Source organism: Coffea arabica, chromosome 3e (assembly GCF_036785885.1).
Source record: "Coffea arabica cultivar ET-39 chromosome 3e, Coffea Arabica ET-39 HiFi, whole genome shotgun sequence".
Lineage (NCBI taxonomy): Eukaryota > Viridiplantae > Streptophyta > Magnoliopsida > Gentianales > Rubiaceae > Coffea > Coffea arabica.
The window spans coordinates 11,802,740-11,824,320 of NC_092315.1; the positions used below are offsets into that span (position 1 = coordinate 11,802,740).

Genomic DNA, 21,581 nt, shown 5'->3' on the forward strand with positions numbered 1-21,581 from the left:
CTAACATTTGATGTTGCAGTTGTCGTCGTTGTTTCATTTTTCACTTTGAATTTTTATATTTCGCAAGCTTGTCATAATTTCTTTAGGAGTGATCAAAATCAAACTCATCCATTATGCTATTTAACAAATGCATCAGTCATCTTTGGCAACTCCGATGTTTATGGAAAGGTAATGCACCATTGAATAAAATCCAAATATTTGGAAAAATTTTATGAGTATACGACAAATGAAACCAAAAAAAAGGAAAATGCTTACCTTTGTGCTTACATCATCCAAGTCAGAGCCCAATCTTGCAGCCCTCTAAGTCTAACTCAGCCTTTAAAGTCAATTACTTGTTTCAATCGATAACATCTTTGAATGATTTGTAGACTTATTAATGTCTCCTGCAATTAATAGCAGACATATGTATCCTAGTTACCAATAACACATCTCAGCAGTGCCAAAAAGAAAGGTCTACCAACTACCACAATGTTTAGTTGTGATAAAGAAAAGAGTTTGGGATAAATATAACTAATTAAGGTGTAGTTATGTAATCTCCTATCTAATTTAACTACGAAATATTTATATCCAAACACAATCAAGTAGTCTTTCGGTTTAATAGTAGACTTTATTTCCTCTAAATCTTGCAGTAGAAAAAAAAAATTAACTATGTTCTGCTTCCTTGTCATCATATACCCAAGTAATTATGTTACTCAGTGCATTGCTTAAGAAACCGTATTGAAATGTAAAAACTTCATTGTCACTTAATTACTAAGTTGAAGTCAATTTGGAAAAAAGGAAATGATATTTGCACTTCAGAAAAGCTTCACGTACTGCACACCCTTTTTTTTTTGGTTAAAGATGACATAAAGATCCAAAGCCCATGGTCTCTAATAACTTGAATACCAAAATTACCCCTAATGACGGAACCAAGGGGGGCTGAGGGGGGCCATGGCCCCCCCTAAGTTTTGAAAATTTTAATTTATAATATGTAAATATATGTATAAGACAAAGTTGGCCCCCCCTAATTTTTTACAATTTTAGTTTATATTATGAGAGTTTATATATATATATATATCTGTGTGTGTGTGTGTATGAATTAGCCACCTTCGATTTAATTTTTTCTTCAAAAAAAGTTATTTATTTTTTATTGTGCTAATTATTTAACATTCAAAAAATTAAACATATAATTTGATAATCCATAGTAAATTGACCCAATTTGATATATTATAATAAAAGGCTCAATTCATAATTATCAATGGGTTAAAACAAAAATAATTACTTTATTGGTCCATATACAAATATACAACTTAACCTAATTGATAAAAAATTTAAAATTAGTGATCTATACTCTTGTTGACCCATATACAAATATACAAATAATTACTTGAATGCTTGGTGAAAACAAGAAATTAAGTGATCTATCCTGTTGTTGACAGATTGATTATATTTGTTATCATTCTTCCTATGTCAACTGAAACTATAGAACGGACATTTTCAATTATGAATATAATCAAAATAAAGATAAAAGATAATTTCTTGAATGATTGTCTAACAATTTACATAAAAAAAAGGAAGTTGTTCAAAAATTTAGTATTGATTCAATTATTGATGAATTTAGTTTTATAAAAGAACGTAAAGCTCAGTTTACTTTAAGAAAAGAGGTTGAAATTCAAGGTATGCTAACATAACTTTTATCTTTTATTAATTGAAAATAATTATATTTATATTGCATAGTTAAATTTTTGTTTTTGCACAAGTGACATATTGGAGCATCTTCTCATAATGTGCAACCTAGGTGGTTTGTGATGTTACAAGATATTTAATCAAAGGTTATTTCTTGTCTTAATTTTAGTTATGACTACGTTACATATTTATGAAATAGTCATACCTTTATAATTAAAATTAATATTTGATACATTTAAATAAATGAAAATTATTTTGAACATAACATATTAAGGTAATTTTGTTCCAAAAAATTTTGGCCCTCCCAAAGAAAAAATCCTGGCTCCGTCACTGATTACCCCCCCCCTCTCTCGGGGGCATAGTAAATGATCATTTTGCATTATTTTTGTGGAGACCACTGCACTTTTAGTTACAAAGTCTTAAAACTTAATGTGTATATATAAATATAAACACACAGACATAATTGGCTAGAGTTATAAATGCTTACTAGAGGATAACGAACAAATCTGAGACAATACACAACTCCAAATCACAAAAACTAGTACTTACTTAAGAATTGCTAATTAATTTATACTGAAATGGCATTTAAACAATAATATTATTTAAACAATTTCCTCCATTGTTAATAGTACAACAATTTATAACAGATGTAAGAGTAGTAAAATTCGAACAAAATTAACCTAGACAAATAATAAAATGAATAAAAAAATTGAGATTCAAATAATTTTAAATCCTCACTTGTTCTCAAGCTGTACTAAGCTAAAAAAAAAAACCTATACTAAATAGATGGCAATATTCCATGCATGCAATTACAATGCTATATGATGACGGTTTAACTAAGTTGATACTTTTAGTGGTGGAGAGTTTTGAATAATTTACATATCAAAGTCAATAAGTTAGCAGTTAAGAATCCAAAGTTGAGGTCAATTATGCTCCTCAGCTTTATGCCTGAGAAACCGAATTGAAATGTAAAAACTTTATTGTCACTTAGCAAGTTGAGGTCAATCTGGAAACTAATAGGACTTTTTTGTGTAGTACTCTTCATCTGCTATGTGAGTGATGAATTTGTAGTAGCTTTATTCTACAAGGATCACCTTCAATTTATTTACAGGCTTACACAGTATGATTCGGATACTTTAAAGCGCTAATTCACACTCTAGAAAGCAAAGCAAACATTTTCAATCCCATCTAAGTTTTCTTAACCGTGTTTGTTCCCTCTATAATAAGCTTGATTACATACTTGGATATGGCCTCGAAAAGAATGCAATCAGAACCAACAACAGGTGCTTGTCTATATTTTATTTATTGTGTTAGTGTATACATTTTATAACGTGATTAGCCAGATCCATCTAATTCCACCATTTCAAGAGTTGCCAACATCAGGCTTAAAACAAGGAAACTACCAAACAAACAGGAAATGGGGTTCGAAAAATTGCGGAATTCGACCCCGAAACTGGGCTCTCATAGACGAACCTAAGGCTATACCATAAGCCGATAAGTTCCTCCGGAACTGAAAGTTATAGTCGTTTAAAGCTTTTGCACGATTTAGGCTCCTCCTCGCCCTCAACTCACCTTGCAATGATCTCGCGAGGCCCAGATTTCAGCAACAGGTTCCACATCGGTTTGTGTACACCCTGTGGATTTCTCTACTTCCTAAATCGAGTAGCAATTGAGTTTTAAATTTAAAATGTTAACGCCAATTTCGATCATTTCTAACATTGTCTCAATTGTCTTGTACTTTGCTCCTTGCTCTGTTTTTGTATTGAATAACTGAATATGTCAGTTCTCCACCTCACTTTCCAAATAACAATAATGATAAAAAGAAGAAGAAGAAGAAGAATCTGGAACCAAAAACTTGCTAGCTCTGCAGAAGATGAGGTTTGGTTCTCCGCTTGAGTTAATTGTGTCTTACATGACCACCAGTTGATCCACAACAAGATTAATAACAGCTGTTCCTATGGAACTGAAATTTGCAAGATGGTGAGAACAATCAGTGAGCTCTTTCCACACTGCGCCATGTTATCAAGTTACTGGTCAGCAATGCAGCATGATGGTTTAACAGCTATGCCTGATGAGCAAACAATTTGCTGTTAGTGTGAAGAAAAAGACAGCTGAAGAAGCAAATTTGTGCATGGATTTTGTGTTGATTATTTTAGCGACTGTTGTGTGCTAATTCTTTCAGACTTGTTTCATTCAATCTGCTGAATTGGGACTTAGAAAACGGGGACAATGTACATTGGAAAACTTCAAAATGGTTGGCTTTTTGCCGTCAAGAAACCTGTAGCTCTCCGAGCTTTTGTTTTTCTAGGAGGTAGAAACTCCATAAATCACACTACTTGGATTGATCAATTTATGTCTCATCTCATGGCTCTTGGAAGAGTGAGACCGCAGCAATCTAACACGATTCAGCTAGAAGATTAACAGCAGACCTTTGATCTACAAATACATGTCATATGGAAACCTATATATGATCATCTTTTTTCTGCTCAAAACGGTTAAGGGCATAGCATGATCTAAAAACGTTTGCAATTGTGATAGCGAAAGTCCTTGCGTGGCTTCATCAGATCAGAGTAGTTCTATCGCAGCATTTGTTCAACATGTATATTGCTCTGTCATATTTTTTAACCCCAAGATGTCCAACTTTTGAAAGTGCAAAAGTTTCCAGAAACAATTTTACTTCTTCAAGGAGGAGAATTGCGGTAAATAATGAAATATGGGAGCGTGGTTCCTTTAAGAAGGATGTCTATGACCGGTATATAATTCTCCTTAAGAAAAATATGGGCACGCGTTAATTCTCTAGAACCGGATCCAATTGTAGAGGTTTTGAACCACTCAGCCCACCACTTACATGGGCCTCCAAATGCCCTTTATATAAGGGATCGATGAGAGATTGACAGTATAGTGCATGTGACTCAAGGTGAAGCGTTTTATCAACTAAATTATGTTTCGTTGTCAACAATGCAGTGCTATCCTTCAGCTTTAAAGAAAAAAAATTTTTTTGTCCACTATTTCCCTTATTTTTAATTTCAGGCAAAATAATAAAGAGTTGGCTATTATTCATGAGGCAAAATAATACTCCCTCCATTCCAGATATTTAGTCATATTTGAGGATATATGCTTTTTATACATAGTACCCTCCATAAAAAGGTTTTTTCTTTTGTTTCACTTTTGCCCTTAATTATGTGATGGTCTGATAGGTGTCGAACCTGTGCAATAATAATTACCTACTCAAGAAAATTACAAATTTTGTATATAGCGGTGAGTAGGGTCGAATCCACAGGAAATGGGGATAATTCGTTTTTTCCAGAATTCAAAGTATGGGGGATTTTTGAAGAATATAAAATAACTAATTAACTAACTAATGAAACTACTAATAGAATTAAACAAGGATTAATCAATAGCCAATACGATTCTAGTCAAAGGTGCAACTTTTCAGATACGGTTCATTCAACTGATCATCGATGCAAAGATTATTCAATTACTCATTACTAGATTGGTTATAACTGTCATATACGCGATAAACAACCAACCTTTCCTTACTTTTTTGATAGTCAAGGTACGACCGTTAACTATTTCTCTAACCAAGAAATACCCCTAGGTACAACCGTAGGATTTAATTTCTCGATTGCATTAAAAATTAGAAAAGCCCAACCCTAACTAGCAAACACGCTATGAGGGTTTGTTTAAATTAGATCATACATTTTCCTAACATGAAACCAATCACGCTAGTCACCACTGGTATTAATCAATAGAACAATTACGGATTCAATCAATTAATATGACAGTAGATTATTAAATTAATCGAATATCGGACCCTTGAAATTCAAATAACAAAACAATCATAAGCAATTAAACCAGAAAATGTACGAATACCAATGAATAAAAGAAATAAGTAAAATAATTCGATCTCACAAATATATGGAACCGCATTTTCAAATTAACCCTTGACTAGAAAAAGGAGTTAGTTCATCTTCATGGAGGAAATCCCATGCAAAATTGCAAAAGTAATTCTCGAAAACAAGCTATGTTCCTGTCATCCTCCTAGAAGAGACGAAAAAAAGGAAAAAAAATAAATAGAGGAATTGGACGCCCCCAAAACCAAAGGAGCCCTAAAACTGTCTCTAATCTCCACAATCAAAAAGATAACAAGAGCAAAAGCCGGCCCGCAAATGTTTCTTCTGTCTCGGAATTCTAGTGCTAGTAAACTACCTATTACTAGTCAACTACCAATTAGCAAAAGGAAAGGCAATCTGTTTGTGGTACAATGTGGGGCCCGGTTGTGGATCTTTTAGAAGCTTCCCACGTGTGGAGCATTTTTCTCAAGAAAGTCTCCTTTTTTGCACTTGTTTGCTCCCCTCCCTGTAATTAGGGTCAAACAACAAATATAAGTATATGTTAACAATTAAAACAATATTTGGCAAGGACAAAGAGGAAAATTAACAATAAAATTACTAACAATTAACACCCTATCATGGTCAAAATAAAAAGTAAAAAACATTCCCATCATATTTGTCTTTATGCAATATTAATGAAGGGTATAAAGGAAATTTCAAAGTATAAAGTAGTTAGAAATATCAAACATGACAAAAATTTTGGAACAACCAAAAAAGAAAAGTATGACACTTTAAGTGGGACGGAGGGAATAAAGAGTTGACCCTTGGGTAAAGCCAAATGAAATCGGCACAGCTAGATTTTTCTGTAGAGATTTTTATCATTCTAAACCATTCTGGTGCCGGTTTCATTCGACTCAAGGGTAACTCGGAAGGGACTGAATCACCACCAGACCAAACGGGTGCATAACATACCCGCCTAAATTTTTAGAAACAAACCACTTAAATGTGGCATTTTTTGTGGGAGGCAAGGGTTCAATTAGGTGGTGGCCACCAGCCCAAAGGCTGGTGGTTCAGATTTGGGGATTCTGATAGGGTATCATTTGTTAGTAATTTTATTATTAATTTTTCCTTTTATCTCTGCCAGATATTGTGTTAATTGTTGATATCTACTGATAGAGCAGTTATTTGGCACATTTTGCATTGTCATCTTGTCCTAATTTTGGCTATTCATGGTGCTAAGAAATGGAATTTCACTCATATTTGATATTTGTGTGAATTGTAGGTGGTTAGCATTAAAAATGATATCTTGAGGTGAATTTCCAGAAGACTTCTCATTTCAGGGCGTGGCCACGCCTTAAAAGGTAGACGTTACCGAAAGCCGGACTCCGGTCCACGTGAACCGCGAGAAGCATGGGATAAAAACTCCAAAAGGCTAGCTTTTGTTTCAATGAATTGGGCCAGACGTCTGAGAGCTCCTGGCGGCAGCATTATAAAGAAGAAAAAGCGAGATTCAGAGGGATCACTACTTTTAGCCTTAGTTTTACCTTTTTGCAAGATCGGTCAGACGTTTTTTCTTTTTCTTTTGTCTCGGTCGGCCGAAATTAGATTAGCTTTGAGTTCTCTTCTTTTTCTCTTTCGGTCAGACGTATTTCTTTTCTTTAACTTTTGCCTTGTACGGCTTTGACTCCTGAGTTGTTACTCTTGCTTGAGACAATTCGCGTTGGTTTTCTGCTTTGCGATTGCGACCCCAATTCTTCGGCAAATAATTGAATGAATTCAATTAAATCACGTGAGGTTGATACGATGAGGAGCGGCTAATTTCCTCCTCTACCCGAAGGTTGACGCGAGGGCGCGGTCCATAATATCTGTGAGATCTAATCGAATCTTCATTATTTCTTTCAATTTATTGCTATTCGTGCATTTCCTTAATTAATTGTTCATGGGTATTTTATTAATTGAATATCAACAACCGGGTATTTGATTTAATTTAATAGCCTACTGCCACGTTAATTAAATAGAATCCGTAATTGTTCATTTAGTTAACACCTCGTGGCAACCACCATAATTGGCTTTATGATGGGGAAGCGTAAGATCTAGCTTAAATAAACCCTCTTAGCGTGTTTATTGGTTAGGGTTGGGTTCTTCTACCTTTAATGCAATTGGGTAATTAAATTCCTACGGTCGTACCTAGGGTTGTTATCTGGTTAGGGAAGCAGTTAATGGTCGTACCTTGACTGTCGAAAAAGTAAGGAAGAACTGGTTGTCAGAGCTTGTTGATAACTATAACCAACCTAGTGATGAATGGATGAGATATCTTTGCATCGATAATCATTTGATTGGACCGTGCCTGAGCAGTTAATCCTTTGGGTAGAATTTTATTAATTGCTATTTTTAGTGAATTGTGCTTTGTGAGTTGGTTTTGAATTTAGTTCGCTTTATTTTTATTCTTATTTTTATTTTATTTGTTTGCCTCCCATTGAAAATCCCCCAATTCCATTCTACTAATTTGGAAAGAAATAATTTTTTACCCGCTCCCTGTGGAATCGACCCTACTTGCCATTGTACACAAAAGTAATATTCTTATAGACTAATCTGGTATATCGGATCAAGCAAACTCTTCGGGAATAGGGTGAATCAAGTAACCCATTGCACACCTAGGGTCCCTACTCCAGTACTTGGACTTGTTCTACAATTATTTGTGGTGATAATTAGGACTTTTTAGTAATTAATTTTCCCTTTTATCCCTGCCAGATATTGTGTTAATTGTTGATATCTATTTATATTTGGTATCTGGATTTAATTTCAGGAATGAAGCAGAAAATTACCAAAAAAGAGGGACTTTATGGAAAAATGGGGACTTCTAAGGGCTTCAACCCTTGGACCCTTGAATTGGTGGGGACCACAAGCTAGTGAAAGGCATTTAGTCAATTGGGCTCTTCAAAGAAAGCAACGTAGAGAGACTTGGAATAAGAAGTAATTTTGAAGGCTTTGTCCACATGTGTGGGGACCACCGGAGATAGCTTTTAGGCATCTTTCTTTTGGCTCTTTAAGAGAGGACGTACAGAAGCAAAAAGGGGGGACTTACTCTTTAGACGGCTCTAGTTTAGTTTTAGTCAGTTTTTTGAGTCTTCTTTCTTTCTTTCCTGAGACTGGCCTCTGACACACGCCAGGTGTTCGACAATATTTTCCAACCGGAAAAACATCTTTTATTTCTTGCTTCCTAGTAAAAACGCAATGCCTTTGCAATCAATTAATTCATGTGGTGATTTAATTATGCGGCGTGGCTAAACCTTCCATCTAGTCAAGGGTCAACTCGACGGCGCAGTCCCGAAAATCTGTGAGATCTAATTAGTTTTCGCGCGTTCCTTGATTTATTAATATTTGCACGTTGTCTGCTTGAATTTTCATGGGATTATTTTATTAATTGGATGTCAAGGGCCCGATGTTCAATGTGATTTATTAATCTCGTGCCAATTTAGTCAATTAAATTCGTAATTGTTTGATTGATTAATATTAGTGGCAACTGGTGTGTTTACACATTAGGGGAACGTGCAATCTAATTTGAATAACTCTCGTAGCGTGTTATTGATTAGGGTTTCTAGTTATTAATGCAATTGAAAAATTAATTCCTACGGTAGTACTTAGGAGTATTTTCTGGTTAAAGGTGATCAATGGTCGTACCTTGATTATCAATAATTTAAGAAAAAATTGGTTGTTAGAATTCATCGGCGGCTATAACTAGCCTATTAATAAATTGAGTGAGCCTCTCTTGCATCAATGATCGGATAAATGGACTGTATCTGAATAGTTGTATCTTTGGCTAGCTTTATTTATTCTTGATTTAATTCCTGCTATATTTGTACTAGTTGATTATTTATTTTTAGTTGGATTGCTTAATTATTTTTAGTTTCACTCCGATAAAATCCCTCTTACCAATTGGAATTTAAAAGGGACAAATATCTCCAGTCCCTGAGGAGACGATCCTACTTGCCACTGTCTACTATTTAGTAAATTTCGTCAATTAATTAATTTTGGTATATCGGATTAAGCAAACTCTTTGGGAACAGGGTGAATCAAGTAACCCATTGCACACCTAGAGTCCCTGCTCCAGTATCTAGGATTAATTTTTGATTGCTTTTAGTGGTGGTTAGGTTCTATTTTTATTATTATTATTGCACAGGTTCGACACCTGTCAATTTTTGGCGCCGTTACCGGGGACTGGCGTTATTATTTGTTTCTTTTTAAATTTATTTTTTGTTCTAATTTTCTGGTATTTTTTCTAGTGTATGTCTCGGTCTTCTCGTACAGGTGATTTGATTTTTGACCCTGAAGTAGAGAAAACCGCGCGTAGAACGAGAAAGGAAACCAGACAGCTCAGAGAGGAGCAGTCCAGTGTTGCATCTCAGAGACCTGAGCCAGGAGTTGAACCAACAGATTCGTTTGGAGACACTTCGAGTGACTCTGACCAGGAGGAAGGAACCATGGCTAATGCACGAATATTAAGGGAATTGGCTGCTTCTGATTTAAATCAGCAGCCTTTATGCATTACTTTCCCTACCTTAAATGATAACACTCCATTTGAACTAAAATCTGGTCTGATTCATCTTTTACTCTCTTTTCATGGTTTACCAGGTGAAGAGCCGTATAAGCATCTGCAGGAGTTTGATATCGTGTACAATAGTATGAAACCCCCGGGAATCACAGAAGAGCAAATAAAAATGAGGGCATTTCCCTTTTCTTTGAAAGATTCTGCAAAGGACTGGCTGTACTACCTGCCACCAGGTAGCATCACTACGTGGGAACAATTGAAGAAAAAATTTTTAGATAAATATTTTCCTGCGTCCAGGGCTACAAGTCTAAGGAAAGAAATTTGCGGGATTAAGCAGCACTCAGGGTAGTCACTCTATGAGTATTGGGAGCGGTTCAAGAAGTTATGCAACAAGTGCCCCCAGCACCAAATAAGTGAGCAGTTGCTCATACAGTATTTTTATGAGGGGCTCCTTTTCAGAGACAGGAGCATAATTGATGCTGCAAATGGAGGGGCACTGGTGAACAAAACCCCTCAGGAAGCAAGGGAGTTAATAGGGGGGATGGCAGAGAATTCACAACAGTTCGGTACGAGGGAGGATGTCCCAGTACGCAAGGTGAATGAGATTGAGACATCCTCTATCCAGCAGCAGCTAACTGAGTTGACCTCGTTTGTTAGACAACTGGTTGTGGAAAATGCATCTCAGGCCAAGTTGTGCGGGATTTGCACTGGTATGGGTCATTCTACAGACATGTGCCCAGCGATTCAGGAAGAAAGTGCAGAGCAAGTGAATATTGCTAGTCACGCGCCCGCGCCAAGAAGGCCCTATGACCCGTACTCGAATACGTACAATCCCGGCTGGAAGGACCACCCGAATTTCAGTTATGGAGGGAATAGGCAGCCCAACTTTGCACCGAACAAGCAGTCTAATTTCGTGTCAAATAAGCAACCAGGGTACCAGCAACAGTACCAACCCCGACCACCTCCGCCCCCAAGCTCTGGCCCATCTCTGGAGGAGATGATGAAACAACTGTTGGCAATCATTACGCAAAATCAGCAGAGGACGGACTCCAAAATGCAGGACATAAGAAATCAGATGAGTCAAATGGCCACAACAATCAACCGTTTGGAGTCCCAATCCCAAAGTAAATTGCCGTCTCAGCCTGAATTAAACCCGAAGAACGTAAGCGCAATGACCCTAAGGAGCGGGAAGGAAATCCAAGGACCCGACCCTGTGACTCCTAAGGACAAGGATGAGGAACGAATCGAGAAAGAGTTGGAAGAGGAAGGCAGAGATACCAAAAATCCAAAGGTAATCTTGAATCCAATCATTGCAGTTAGGACTAATCCACCTCTCTTTCCTAGCAGGTTAGAAAAACCAAAGAAGCAGGACAAGGAGAAAGAAGTCATGGAGATCTTTCGCAAGGTGGAGATCAACATTCCCCTACTGGATGCGATCAAGCAAGTACCTCGATATGCAAAGTTTTTGAGAGACTTGTGTGTCAACTGAAGGCGGTTGAAAGGAGATGAGCGAGTGGTGGTGGGGGAAAACGTGTCAGCAATGTTACAAAGGAAACTTCCATCGAAATGCGGGGATCCAGGTATGTTCACCATTCCCTGTAGGATAGGTAATACCTTGATTGGGAAGGCCATGTTGGATCTAGGAGCTTCGATTAATGTGATGCCCAAGTCTATATATGTTTCTTTGAATTTAGGACCTTTAAAAGAGACCGGGATAATAATCCAACTGGCTGACCGAACCAATGCATACCCTGACGGCTTGATTGAGCATGTTTTGGTGAAAATTAACGAATTGATTTTTCCTGCTGATTTTTACGTGCTTGACATAGATGATGAACACTCTCACGACCCATCACCTTTACTGTTAGGAAGACTCTTCTTGAGCACAGGTCGAACTAAAATTGATATAAATAAGGGCACCCTATCTACGGAATTTGATGGTGAGATTGTTCATTTTAATATTTTCGAATCCATGAAATATCCTTCAGAATCACATGCTGGCTTTATTTTCTCTATAAATGTTATTGACCCTGCTGTACGAGAAGTTTTTGAAATTGAAGGTAGGGATGAGTTGGAAGTCGTCTTGACCAGGCACCTCGAGTCAGAGATGACATCTGGAGTAGAGTTGAATGAAGAACTAAAACGTGTGATTGGAGCATTGCAGACGTTGCCAACCACAAAAATAAGGTATGGTCTCGCACCCGTTTTTACACCTGAATCTCACCAAAGGTTACTTCCATCTGTGGTGCAGACACCTATTCTAGAGTTGAAACCCCTGCTGACACACCTCAAGTATGCATACTTGGGTGAGGGGGAGACACTCCTGGTAATCATCTCCGCGAGTTTATCAAAAGTCCAAGAGGACAAATTGATTCGAATTTTGAGGGACCATAAGCACACGATAGGATGGACCATCGCCGATATCAAAGGAATTAGTCCCGCAGTATGTATGCATCGGATTCGACTCGAGGAGGATGCTAAACCTATTCGGCAGGCTCAAAGGAGACTGAATCCCCTTATGATGGAAGTAGTGAAGAAAGAGATCCTGAAACTGCTGGATGTGGGGATCATCTTTGCTATATCAGATAGCCCCTGGGTGAGTCCAATACAAGTGGTTCCAAAGAAGGCGGGGGTGATGGTAGAGTCAAACCAGGAGGGCGAGCTCGTACCAGTTCGAAAGTCCATCGGGTGGCGGCAGTGTATAGATTATAGGAAGTTGAACGCCGTCACGAAAAAAGATCATTTTTCCCTTCCTTTCATTGATCAAATGGTAGAGCGATTAGCAAGTCGAGCTTACTATTATTTTTTGGATGGATTTTTAGGTATTTCCAGATTGCTATCGCCCCCGAGGACCAGGAGAAGATTACCTTCACGTGCCCGTTTGGAACATTTGCATATCGGAGGATGCCATTTGGGTTATGCAATGCACCTGCTACCTTCCAAAAATGCATGGTAAGTATCTTTTTGGAGTACGTTGAGAAGATTGTTGAGATTTTTATGGACAATTTCAGTGTATATGGGGAAAGTTTCGATAATTGTTTAGATAACCTGAAATTAATTTTGATAAGGTGTATAGAAGCTAATCTCGTGTTTAATTGGGAAAAATGTCATTTCATGGTTGAGCACGGGATAGTTTTGGGTCATGTGGTGTCGTCTAGGGGTATTGAGGTTGATAAAGCAAAAATAGATGTTATATCTACTTTACCCTACCCTGCGAGTGTGCGGGAAGTGCGTTCTTTCTTGGTTCACGCAGGTTTCTACAGAAGGTTTATCAAAGATTTCTCAAAAATTGGAGCGCCCATGTTCCAACTTTTGCAGAAAGATGTGCCCTTCGAGTTCAATGGAGCATGTAAGAAGGCGTTTGATAGGTTGAAAGAGGTATTGATCTCCTCACCTATTATCCAACCGCCCGACTGGAACCTGCTATTCGAGATCATGTGTGACGCCAGCGATTACGCAGTAGGCGCGATGCTAGGTCAAAGAGTGGGGAAGGCAACCCATGCGATCTACTACGCATCTCGAGCCTTGAACGGAGCTCAGTTGAACTATTCGATCACCGAAAAGGAGCTTTTAGCTGTAGTTTTTGCTTTAGAGAAATTTTGATCCTATTTACTTGGTGCTAAAGTCATTATTTTCTCTGATCATGCAGCCGTGCGGTATCTGTTGACCAAGAAAGAAGCAAAATTGCGACTGATAAGGTGGATACTGTTGCTACAGGAGTTTGACCTGGAGATCAGAGATAAGAAAGGGGCAGAAAATTTGGTAGCAGATCACTTGAGTCGGGTACAAGTCACCAAGGACGACGTCCCGTTGAGAGAAGCTTTCCCCGACGAGCACTTATTTTCTACTAATTTATCTTTGCCTTGGTATGCAGATATTGTTAATTTTCTAGTTACTGACAAGTTTCCTGCAGGATGGCCTAAGGCAAAACTGGACAAGTTAAGCAGTGACGCAAAGTCTTACATCTGGGATAACCCTTACCTCTGGAAACGTGGTGCCGACCAAATCATTCGCAAATGTGTAAGTGTAAATGAATTCCAATCTATTTTAGTTTATTGTCACTCTTTTGCATGTGGATGTCACTGTGGACCAAAGAGAACGGCTCGTAAGGTTCTAGAGAGTGGATTCTATAGGCCGACCCTCTTTAAGGATGCCTACTCATTTTGTAAGTTATGTGATAAGTGTCAACGAGTAGGTAATATTTCTCGTAGGGATCAAATGACCCAAACTCCAAAGATTTTTGTTGAGATTTTTGACGTTTGGGGTATTGACTTTATGGGCTCTTTTCCTTCGTCTTATGATTTTCTATATATATTGCTTGCCGTAAACTATGTTTTGAAATGGGTGGACGCAAGGGTCACCCGTACTAATAACTCTAAAGTGGTTGCAGAATTTGTCAAATCTAATATTTTTGTCCGCTTTGGGATGCCGCGAGCAATTGTAAGTGATAAGGGTACCCATTTCTGCAACAAGACGATTGCTGCACTTTTCAGGAGGTACGGTGTCTTGCACAAAGTCTCCACTTCCTATCATCCTCAGACAAACGGCCAGGCTGAAGCATCAAATCGAGAGATCAAGTCGATTTTGGAGAAGATGATTCGACCCGATAGAAAGGATTGGAGTATGAGACGTGAAGATGCCTTATAGGCATATAGAACGGTTTACAAGACACCAATCGGCATGTCCCCTTATCGTTTGGTATTTGGGAAGCCATGTCACCTCCCCGTCGAGTTCGAGCATAGAGCATTTTGGGCGGTTAAGCAATGCAATATGGATATCAAAGAGGGCGGAATTCAAAGGAATTTACAATTACAAGAATTGGAAGAGATTCACAATGAAGCCTACGAGAATACTGTGATTTATAAGGAGAAGAATAAGATATTTCATGACCAGCAGGTCTCTAGGAAGACGTCTGAATGTGGGCAAAAAGTTCTACTGTATCACTCGAAATTGAAGTTATTTCCAGGTAAGTTACATTCTCGTTGGATCGGTCCCTTTGTTGTAACTAATGTCTTTGATTATGGTGCAGTGGAGATCCAGAATCTAAGGACGGAGAACAAATTTGTGGTCAATGGACACCGTTTCAAGCATTATTACGAAGGTTTTCCAAATGGAGAAGTGGAGATGATAAGGCTAGGAGCACCGCCATGTTCTAATCAGTGACACTTTACCATGTCTAGCCAAAGACATTAAAGAAAGGCGCTCTTTGGGAGGCAACCCAATTGTTTCTTTTAATTGTTTGTTTTGATTTCATGTGATAGTTTAAATATGTTTTCCTTGAATTTGACTGATTTCGGGTTTTAATTTTCGTTTTTGATGATTTGTAGATGTCTTTTTGTCATGACACGTCAGTAGAGCTCACGATCAGAATCTTTCGAAGGGGTTCCGGCTCCCATGACGTGCCCACATCATGATGTCAAGAGAGCTCACGATCAGAATCCTTCGAAGGGGTTCTTGCCCTCATGACGTGCCCGCATCATGACCCATGAAGAGTTCAAGGTTATAGAGCTCCCCCGTTTTCATTCTGTGCCTTCGTCAGAGAGCTAAAGGTTGGGTTTTTGCAATTGTTATAGAAAAAAAAATTTAAGTAAAAAAAAAAAATTCCTTTTCACCGTAGCCTAAATTTTCGACAAAAGGAATTTCTTTTTCTTTTTCCTTCTTTTCTTTTCTTTCTTTTCTTTCTTTCTTCTTCTTTCTTTCTCTTTTCTTTCTTTCTTCTCCTCTGTTTTTCTCTGCTTCGCCCGCCGCCGCATCTTTCCCTCTCTCTCTCGCGTTGTTCGCTACCCACCGCCATTCCGATCGCGTGCCGCCCGCGACCCCAGCGCTCTGTCAGTGCGCGGCTCCCCTTCGTCCGCCGCTTCTCCCAACCGCGCGCCGCCAGCTCCTCTCTTCGATTCATCACCGTAAGCCGCCGCCTCTGCCCCAACTTACCTCCAGTGTACGCCAACCTCGCGCAGCGCCTCCACCATCGCGCGCCCCACCCGCGCGCTCCGTCGCCGTCCCACACCAGACCACCAGCTCCCCTAGCCCCTCGCGCCTCACTCTGTTTCTCCTCCGCAGCTCCCTTGCGAAATCCACCAGCGACGACCAGCTTGAGCACGCCGACGCCGTGATTGCTGCCGCCCGTTGCGCGCCGCCACTGCTCTTCCTCCGAAGCTCGCTCTCTCTCCGTCCGAGTAGCCCACCTCCAACCCAGCTTCTCAGCCTCACGCGACAGCCGGCCGTTGCGCGCCGCCACTGCTCTGCACACGCCGCTCCGCTGTCCGCGCGCCGAGCCCCACCAGCGACGACCAGCCCGCGCGCAGCGTTCCTCCTTGGCCGTGACTCGAAGCCCTCGCGCGAGCTCTCCTCTCTTCGATTTACCACCAGTCCTCCTTCTTCAAATATTCAACAGTGGGGTATTTGTCACTCATTTCCCAACTCCTTATTTTTCTTTGCCGTCGTTGGAAATTTTCATTACTATGGGACAGCTGTTGCAATTGTTTCCTCGACTCTGTGGGTATTTTGACTTCGCTGGTTTTAATCTACTCTATGGGCTCACTGATTGGAAGCTGAAAGCTTGGGATTCAGTTGTTATTGTTGGCTTCTGCACTATTCTTGCTTAGATTTTTGACTCCTTAGGGCTCTTGCTACGGGTGCACTACTGGGGACATTTGTTCAATTTTTGAGGTGAAATTGTTTGGTTTTTGGGTGGGGTGGATTTTACAAGTGTCGGTGATAATTGGATGGCAACTCGGCCAGGGTAGTGATTGTTGACATTCTAGTTGAGTTAATTCGGCAACTGACTTCCTTGTTGGCATTAGTAGTGTTTTATCGACCTCTTGATAACATCTTGGTTGCTGTGTTCAATTTCTGAATTGGAGGGACTCTATTTGTATTTTTGCTCTATTCAATTGTGCCAGTTGCTGCCCCGATTGACTCAATGTTTGGCACTGGATTTTCATATTTGTTGGTGGTTGAGTACATATTCAGTGACTACTGCTTTGCTATTGCCCTGCCTGTGCTACTTGCTTTGTGTGCTAGCAACTCTATATTTGGGTTCTTGTTGGTTTGCGTTTATTGCTAGACGAAATGGTGAGACCAAAATCCTCCTCTAGGTCTAGGGCCTCTCAGTCTCAACCCCCTCCACAAGCCTCCATTCCTGTGAATACACCTACCAACCTACCCTCCTCTTCTAGTGTTCGAACCCGCTTGGGTAGGGGTAGGGGGCTCAGGTAGATACCCCAACTCACTTTGGGGGGCACTTGACCCTCACCAGACCCGCCGATCAGCAGAGATACGCTAAGATCTGTGAGAGGCGTATCATATCCTGTAAGTCTTGTGATAGACTCTCTCTGACTGCCCTTGGTATCCGGGAGGAGGTTGAGCAGATGTTCACCGCCATTGGGTGGCGCCCGTATTTCCATATTTCTTGCCCAGCTTTTGTTGAGCTGATTCGGGAGTTTTACTCTACCTTTGAGTTCGAATTGCCTACGAGATACACCGTTGAAACACCGAATGTCATTCATTTCCGTCTAATGGGTCGGGAGTTCAACTTCTCCATTACCCAGTTCAATCTGGCATTTTAGATTTATTACTAGAGAGTATACTGAGACTAGGGAGTATGCGGAGAGTGCCTGTGATTACGTAGAGCCATTTCTCTCCCACTACCATGATGTGTGGGAGGACATGTCAGTCGATCGGCACCGCTACGACCCTTCTAGGTCTAGGAGCTCATTTCTTAAGGATCCTGGTGCCCGATATGTTCAGCAATTCTTAGCCTACAGCTACTCAGGGCGCAAGGACAGCTCCGGTATACTCTCTTGACCTGAGTTTTTCTTTTTTTGGAGTAAGAAGAACAATATCAAGGTCAACTTGGGGTGTTGGTTGGCGGCACAGTTCAAGACTGTTTTGACCAAAAAGAACAAACATTTGATTCTTGGGTCCTACATCACCCACTTGGCGACCCAGTTGGGAGTTCTTAATCTGGATGACCACGACCTCCATTTGGCATTCGAGATGGAGCGCCTAGACGTGGACTGCTTAGAGAAATTGGGAGTAGTCGAGCGTCTGCCCAATGGTTTCCATCAGTTCACCCCTCCGGGACCAGTTCGAGCTCCGGGTACGCAGCCTTCGACATAGGCGGGGCTCTTTTCATTCCCTGGGTCGGCCGAGGACGCTGCTGGACCGTCTATCACCGCCCCACCACCTCCACCACCTGGGGCTCCTGAATGGCAACAACTCCGGGAGCAGGTTCAGAATTTGGAGGCTCGGATGCTCAACGTCGATCTCAATGTAGCCGGCATAACGCAGAATTTGGCGCAATTTTTGCATCATGCGGGTTTCCCTCCTCCATTTCCGCCTCGCCCACCACTTTGACCTGACTTCAGGAAAGTCTTGCTGTCCTTTCTCCCACTTTTGTTGTTTGTTTGTCACATTGAGGACAATGTGTCCTATAGGTGTGGGGGGGCTCTAAGGGGGTGCCTATGTTTTTTTTTCTTTTAGTTTTTAGTTTTTAGTAGTTTTGTTTTTAGTTTTATTTCTAGTTCGTTACTTGTCTGTCTTTCGTTTGTTTCCTTTCTTTGTTTTTGATGTTTGGCTCTCATTTGAATGTGTCCAATTTGATGTTGGACCATTATCTCTAATTCTACTTCTGCCAAGTTTTTAAAATAAAAGTGTATCGAGTTAATGTAGTTGGGTCCAAGATATCTCCTTGGTGAATATCAGACTGTTTGACTCTCTTGATTTCTTTGTTAACTTTTCTAGCCATAGGGAATGACTGTTGGCGTTTTAATGTGAACTGGTCCAATATTGACTCCAGTTCTCCATGTTTGGCAAAAATGAGGCGAGCTGCTCCTATTTTTGGTTTTTAGTGCTATTATTTTGCGTTCTTGCATTTTTTTAGCTGTGAATAAGCTTGACTGTACTCCGCTATGAGTTACTATTGAGTAACCGGGGATCTGCACCTAAAAGTGTCGATTCTCGCGTCAAAAAGTAGTACTTTCTATGAGTACGTGGTCGTATAGCGGTAGGGGTTGAGTAACCGGGCTCCTTCATCTAAAAATATTGAAATTCGCGTCAAAAGGCTCCAATGGCTAGAGACTAAGTCTTTTTGTGTTATTATTATTATAAAAAAAATAATGGAAAAACAATAAAAATAATAAAGAAAAAAGAAAAAAAAAAGGAAAAAATAGTGCAGGTTGTGTTAGTGTGTTAGAGGTCAGCTTGCCGATTTATGGACCTAATATGGAGACTTTGGTTGATATTCGGATTGTTTGCTGATAAATGTTATGCGCCATTCCTTTTTCTTAGATTAGCTAATTTGAAAATTGAAGGAATTTGTGGTTTAGAGGCAAACTGGGGGGATGCTTCTCGGATTTTAATCACTAGTGCTTGGTATATGATTTTTCTTGATATCTTGGCAGTTTGGTAGATAGAGCAATGGCCATTATCAAATTTTGGTGTCTGTGCACTTTTCCATGCTTGAGGGCAAGCATGATTCAGGTGTGGGGGGAATTGATAGGGTATCATTTGTTAGTAATTTTATTATTAATTTCCCCTTTTATCCCTGCCAGATATTGTGTTAATTGTTGATATCTACTTATATTTGATATCTGAATTTAATTTCAGGAATGAAGCAGAAAATTACCAGAAAGGAGGGATTTTATGGGAAAATGGGGACTTCTAAGGGTTTCAACCCTTGGGCCCTTGAATTGGTGGGAACCACAAGCTAGTGAAAGGCATTTAGTCAATTGGGCTCTTCAAAGAAAGTAACGTAGAGAGACTTGGAACAAGAAATAATTTTGGAGGCTTTGTCCACATGTGTGGAGACCACCGGAGATAGCTTTTAGGCATCTTTCTTTTGGCTCTTTAAGAGGGGACGTACAGAAGCAAAAAGGGGGGACTTACTCTTTAGACGGCTCTAGTTTAGTTTTAGTCAGTTTTTTGAGTCTTCTTTCTTTCTTTCCTGAGACTGGCCTCTGACACACGCCAGGTGTTTGACAATATTCCCCAACGGGAAAAATATCTTTTATTTCTTGCTTCCTAGTAAAAGCGCAATGCCTTTGCAATCAATTAATTCGTGTGGTGATTTAATTATGCAGCGTGGCTAAGCCTTCCATCTAGTCAAGAGTCAACTCGACGGCGCAGTCCCGAAAATCTGTGAGATCTAATTAGTTTTCGCGCGTTCCTTGATTTATTAATATTTGCACGTTGTCTGCTTGAATTTTCATGGGATTATTTTATTAATTGGATGTCAAGGGCCCGATGTTCAATGTGATTTATTAATCTCGTGCCAATTTAGTCAATTAAATCCGTAATTGTTTGATTGATTAATATTAGTGGCAACTGGTGTGTTTACACATTAGGGGAACATGCAATCTAATTTGAATAACCCTCGTAGCGTGTTATTGATTAGGGTTAGGTTTTTCTAGTTACTAATGCAATTGAAAAATTAATTCCTACGGTCGTACCTAAGAGTATTTTCTGATTAAGGGTGATCAATGGTCGTACCTTGGTTATCAATAATTTAAGGAAAAATTGGTTGTTAGAGTTCATCGGCGGCTATAACTAGCCTATTAATAAATTGAGTGAGCCTCTCTTGCATCAATGATCGGATAAATGGATTGTGTCTGAATAGTTGTATCCTTGGCTAGACTTTATTTATTCTTGATTTAATTCCTACTATATTTGTGCTAGTTAATTATTTATTTTTAGTTGGATTGCTTAATTGTTTTTAGTTTCACTCCGATAAAATCCCTCTTACCAATTGGAATTTAAAAGGGACAAATATCTTCAGTCCCTGAGGAGACGACCCTACTTGCCACTGTCTACTATTTAGTAAATTTCGTCAATTAATTAATTTTGGTATATCGGATTAAGCAAACTCTTCGGGAACAGGGTGAATCAAGTAACCCATTGCACACCTAGAGTCCCTGCTCCAGTACCTAGGATTAATTTTTGACTGCTTTTAGTGGTGGTTAGGTTCTATTTTTATTGTTATTATTGCACAGGTTCGGCACCTGTCAGATTCATTTCATATTTTTTAAATTATGAAATAAACAACCCAAAACTGTGGTAACTTTATTCGGATTGACTCGTGGTGTCAATTGTACCTACGTCTAAGGTTATTAGTTTTGCAGAGGCCCATATTATTAAATTCCGCTTCCATGCTTTAAGTTTACATAGATTATCACTTTGCATCTTTCATTTTTGTTTTATTAATTTTGACCCTAAAATCTGTCAAAGTGTCTCAGATTAGTCCGGTAATGATTCCGTAGGAAATAAGACAAAAATAGTTAGCCAAATTCTGTTAGTCAGATATTGCCTTGCTGGATTTTATAACAGCAACAACTTGAAGAAAGTCGGTTACTGTTAGTTAGTGGAGGAGACTTTCTATTAATAGGCGAATACTGATGTAAAGAAGGCATGCAAAATCTGATCATTGAAGAATACAACTTCCCGCCTCTTTTCATTCATTCTGCTCTCTCTTTTCCTATCATTTTTTCTCTCTATTCCCTTCTTTCCATATTTTCTGTTTCTTGGCCAGATCATTA

At 39.4% G+C, this 21,581-nt stretch overlaps 2 protein-coding genes and 1 non-coding gene across 3 annotated transcripts; 2 read left to right on the forward strand and 1 right to left on the reverse strand.

Annotated features, from left to right (window-relative positions):
• The first annotated feature begins 9,784 nt into the window (after positions 1-9,784).
• On the forward strand, positions 9,785-11,536 carry LOC113737358 (uncharacterized). The gene is made up of 2 exons (XM_027264602.2): positions 9,785-10,392; positions 10,507-11,536. The coding sequence occupies exons 1-2, from the start codon at positions 9,785-9,787 to the stop codon at positions 11,534-11,536; spliced, it is 1,638 nt and encodes a 545-aa protein (XP_027120403.2).
• LOC113738329 (small nucleolar RNA R71) lies at positions 10,352-10,458 on the reverse strand. Its single transcript, XR_003460115.2, has one exon. It is a non-coding gene; the product is annotated as a small nucleolar RNA R71 (small nucleolar RNA).
• Positions 11,537-14,727: 3,191 nt separating the features above from the next.
• Positions 14,728-15,210, forward strand: LOC113737359 (uncharacterized). Its single transcript, XM_027264603.2, has 2 exons — positions 14,728-15,013; positions 15,077-15,210. Exons 1-2 carry the CDS (start codon positions 14,728-14,730, stop codon positions 15,208-15,210), a joined length of 420 nt encoding a protein of 139 aa, XP_027120404.2.
• The last annotated feature ends 6,371 nt before the right edge of the window (positions 15,211-21,581 follow it).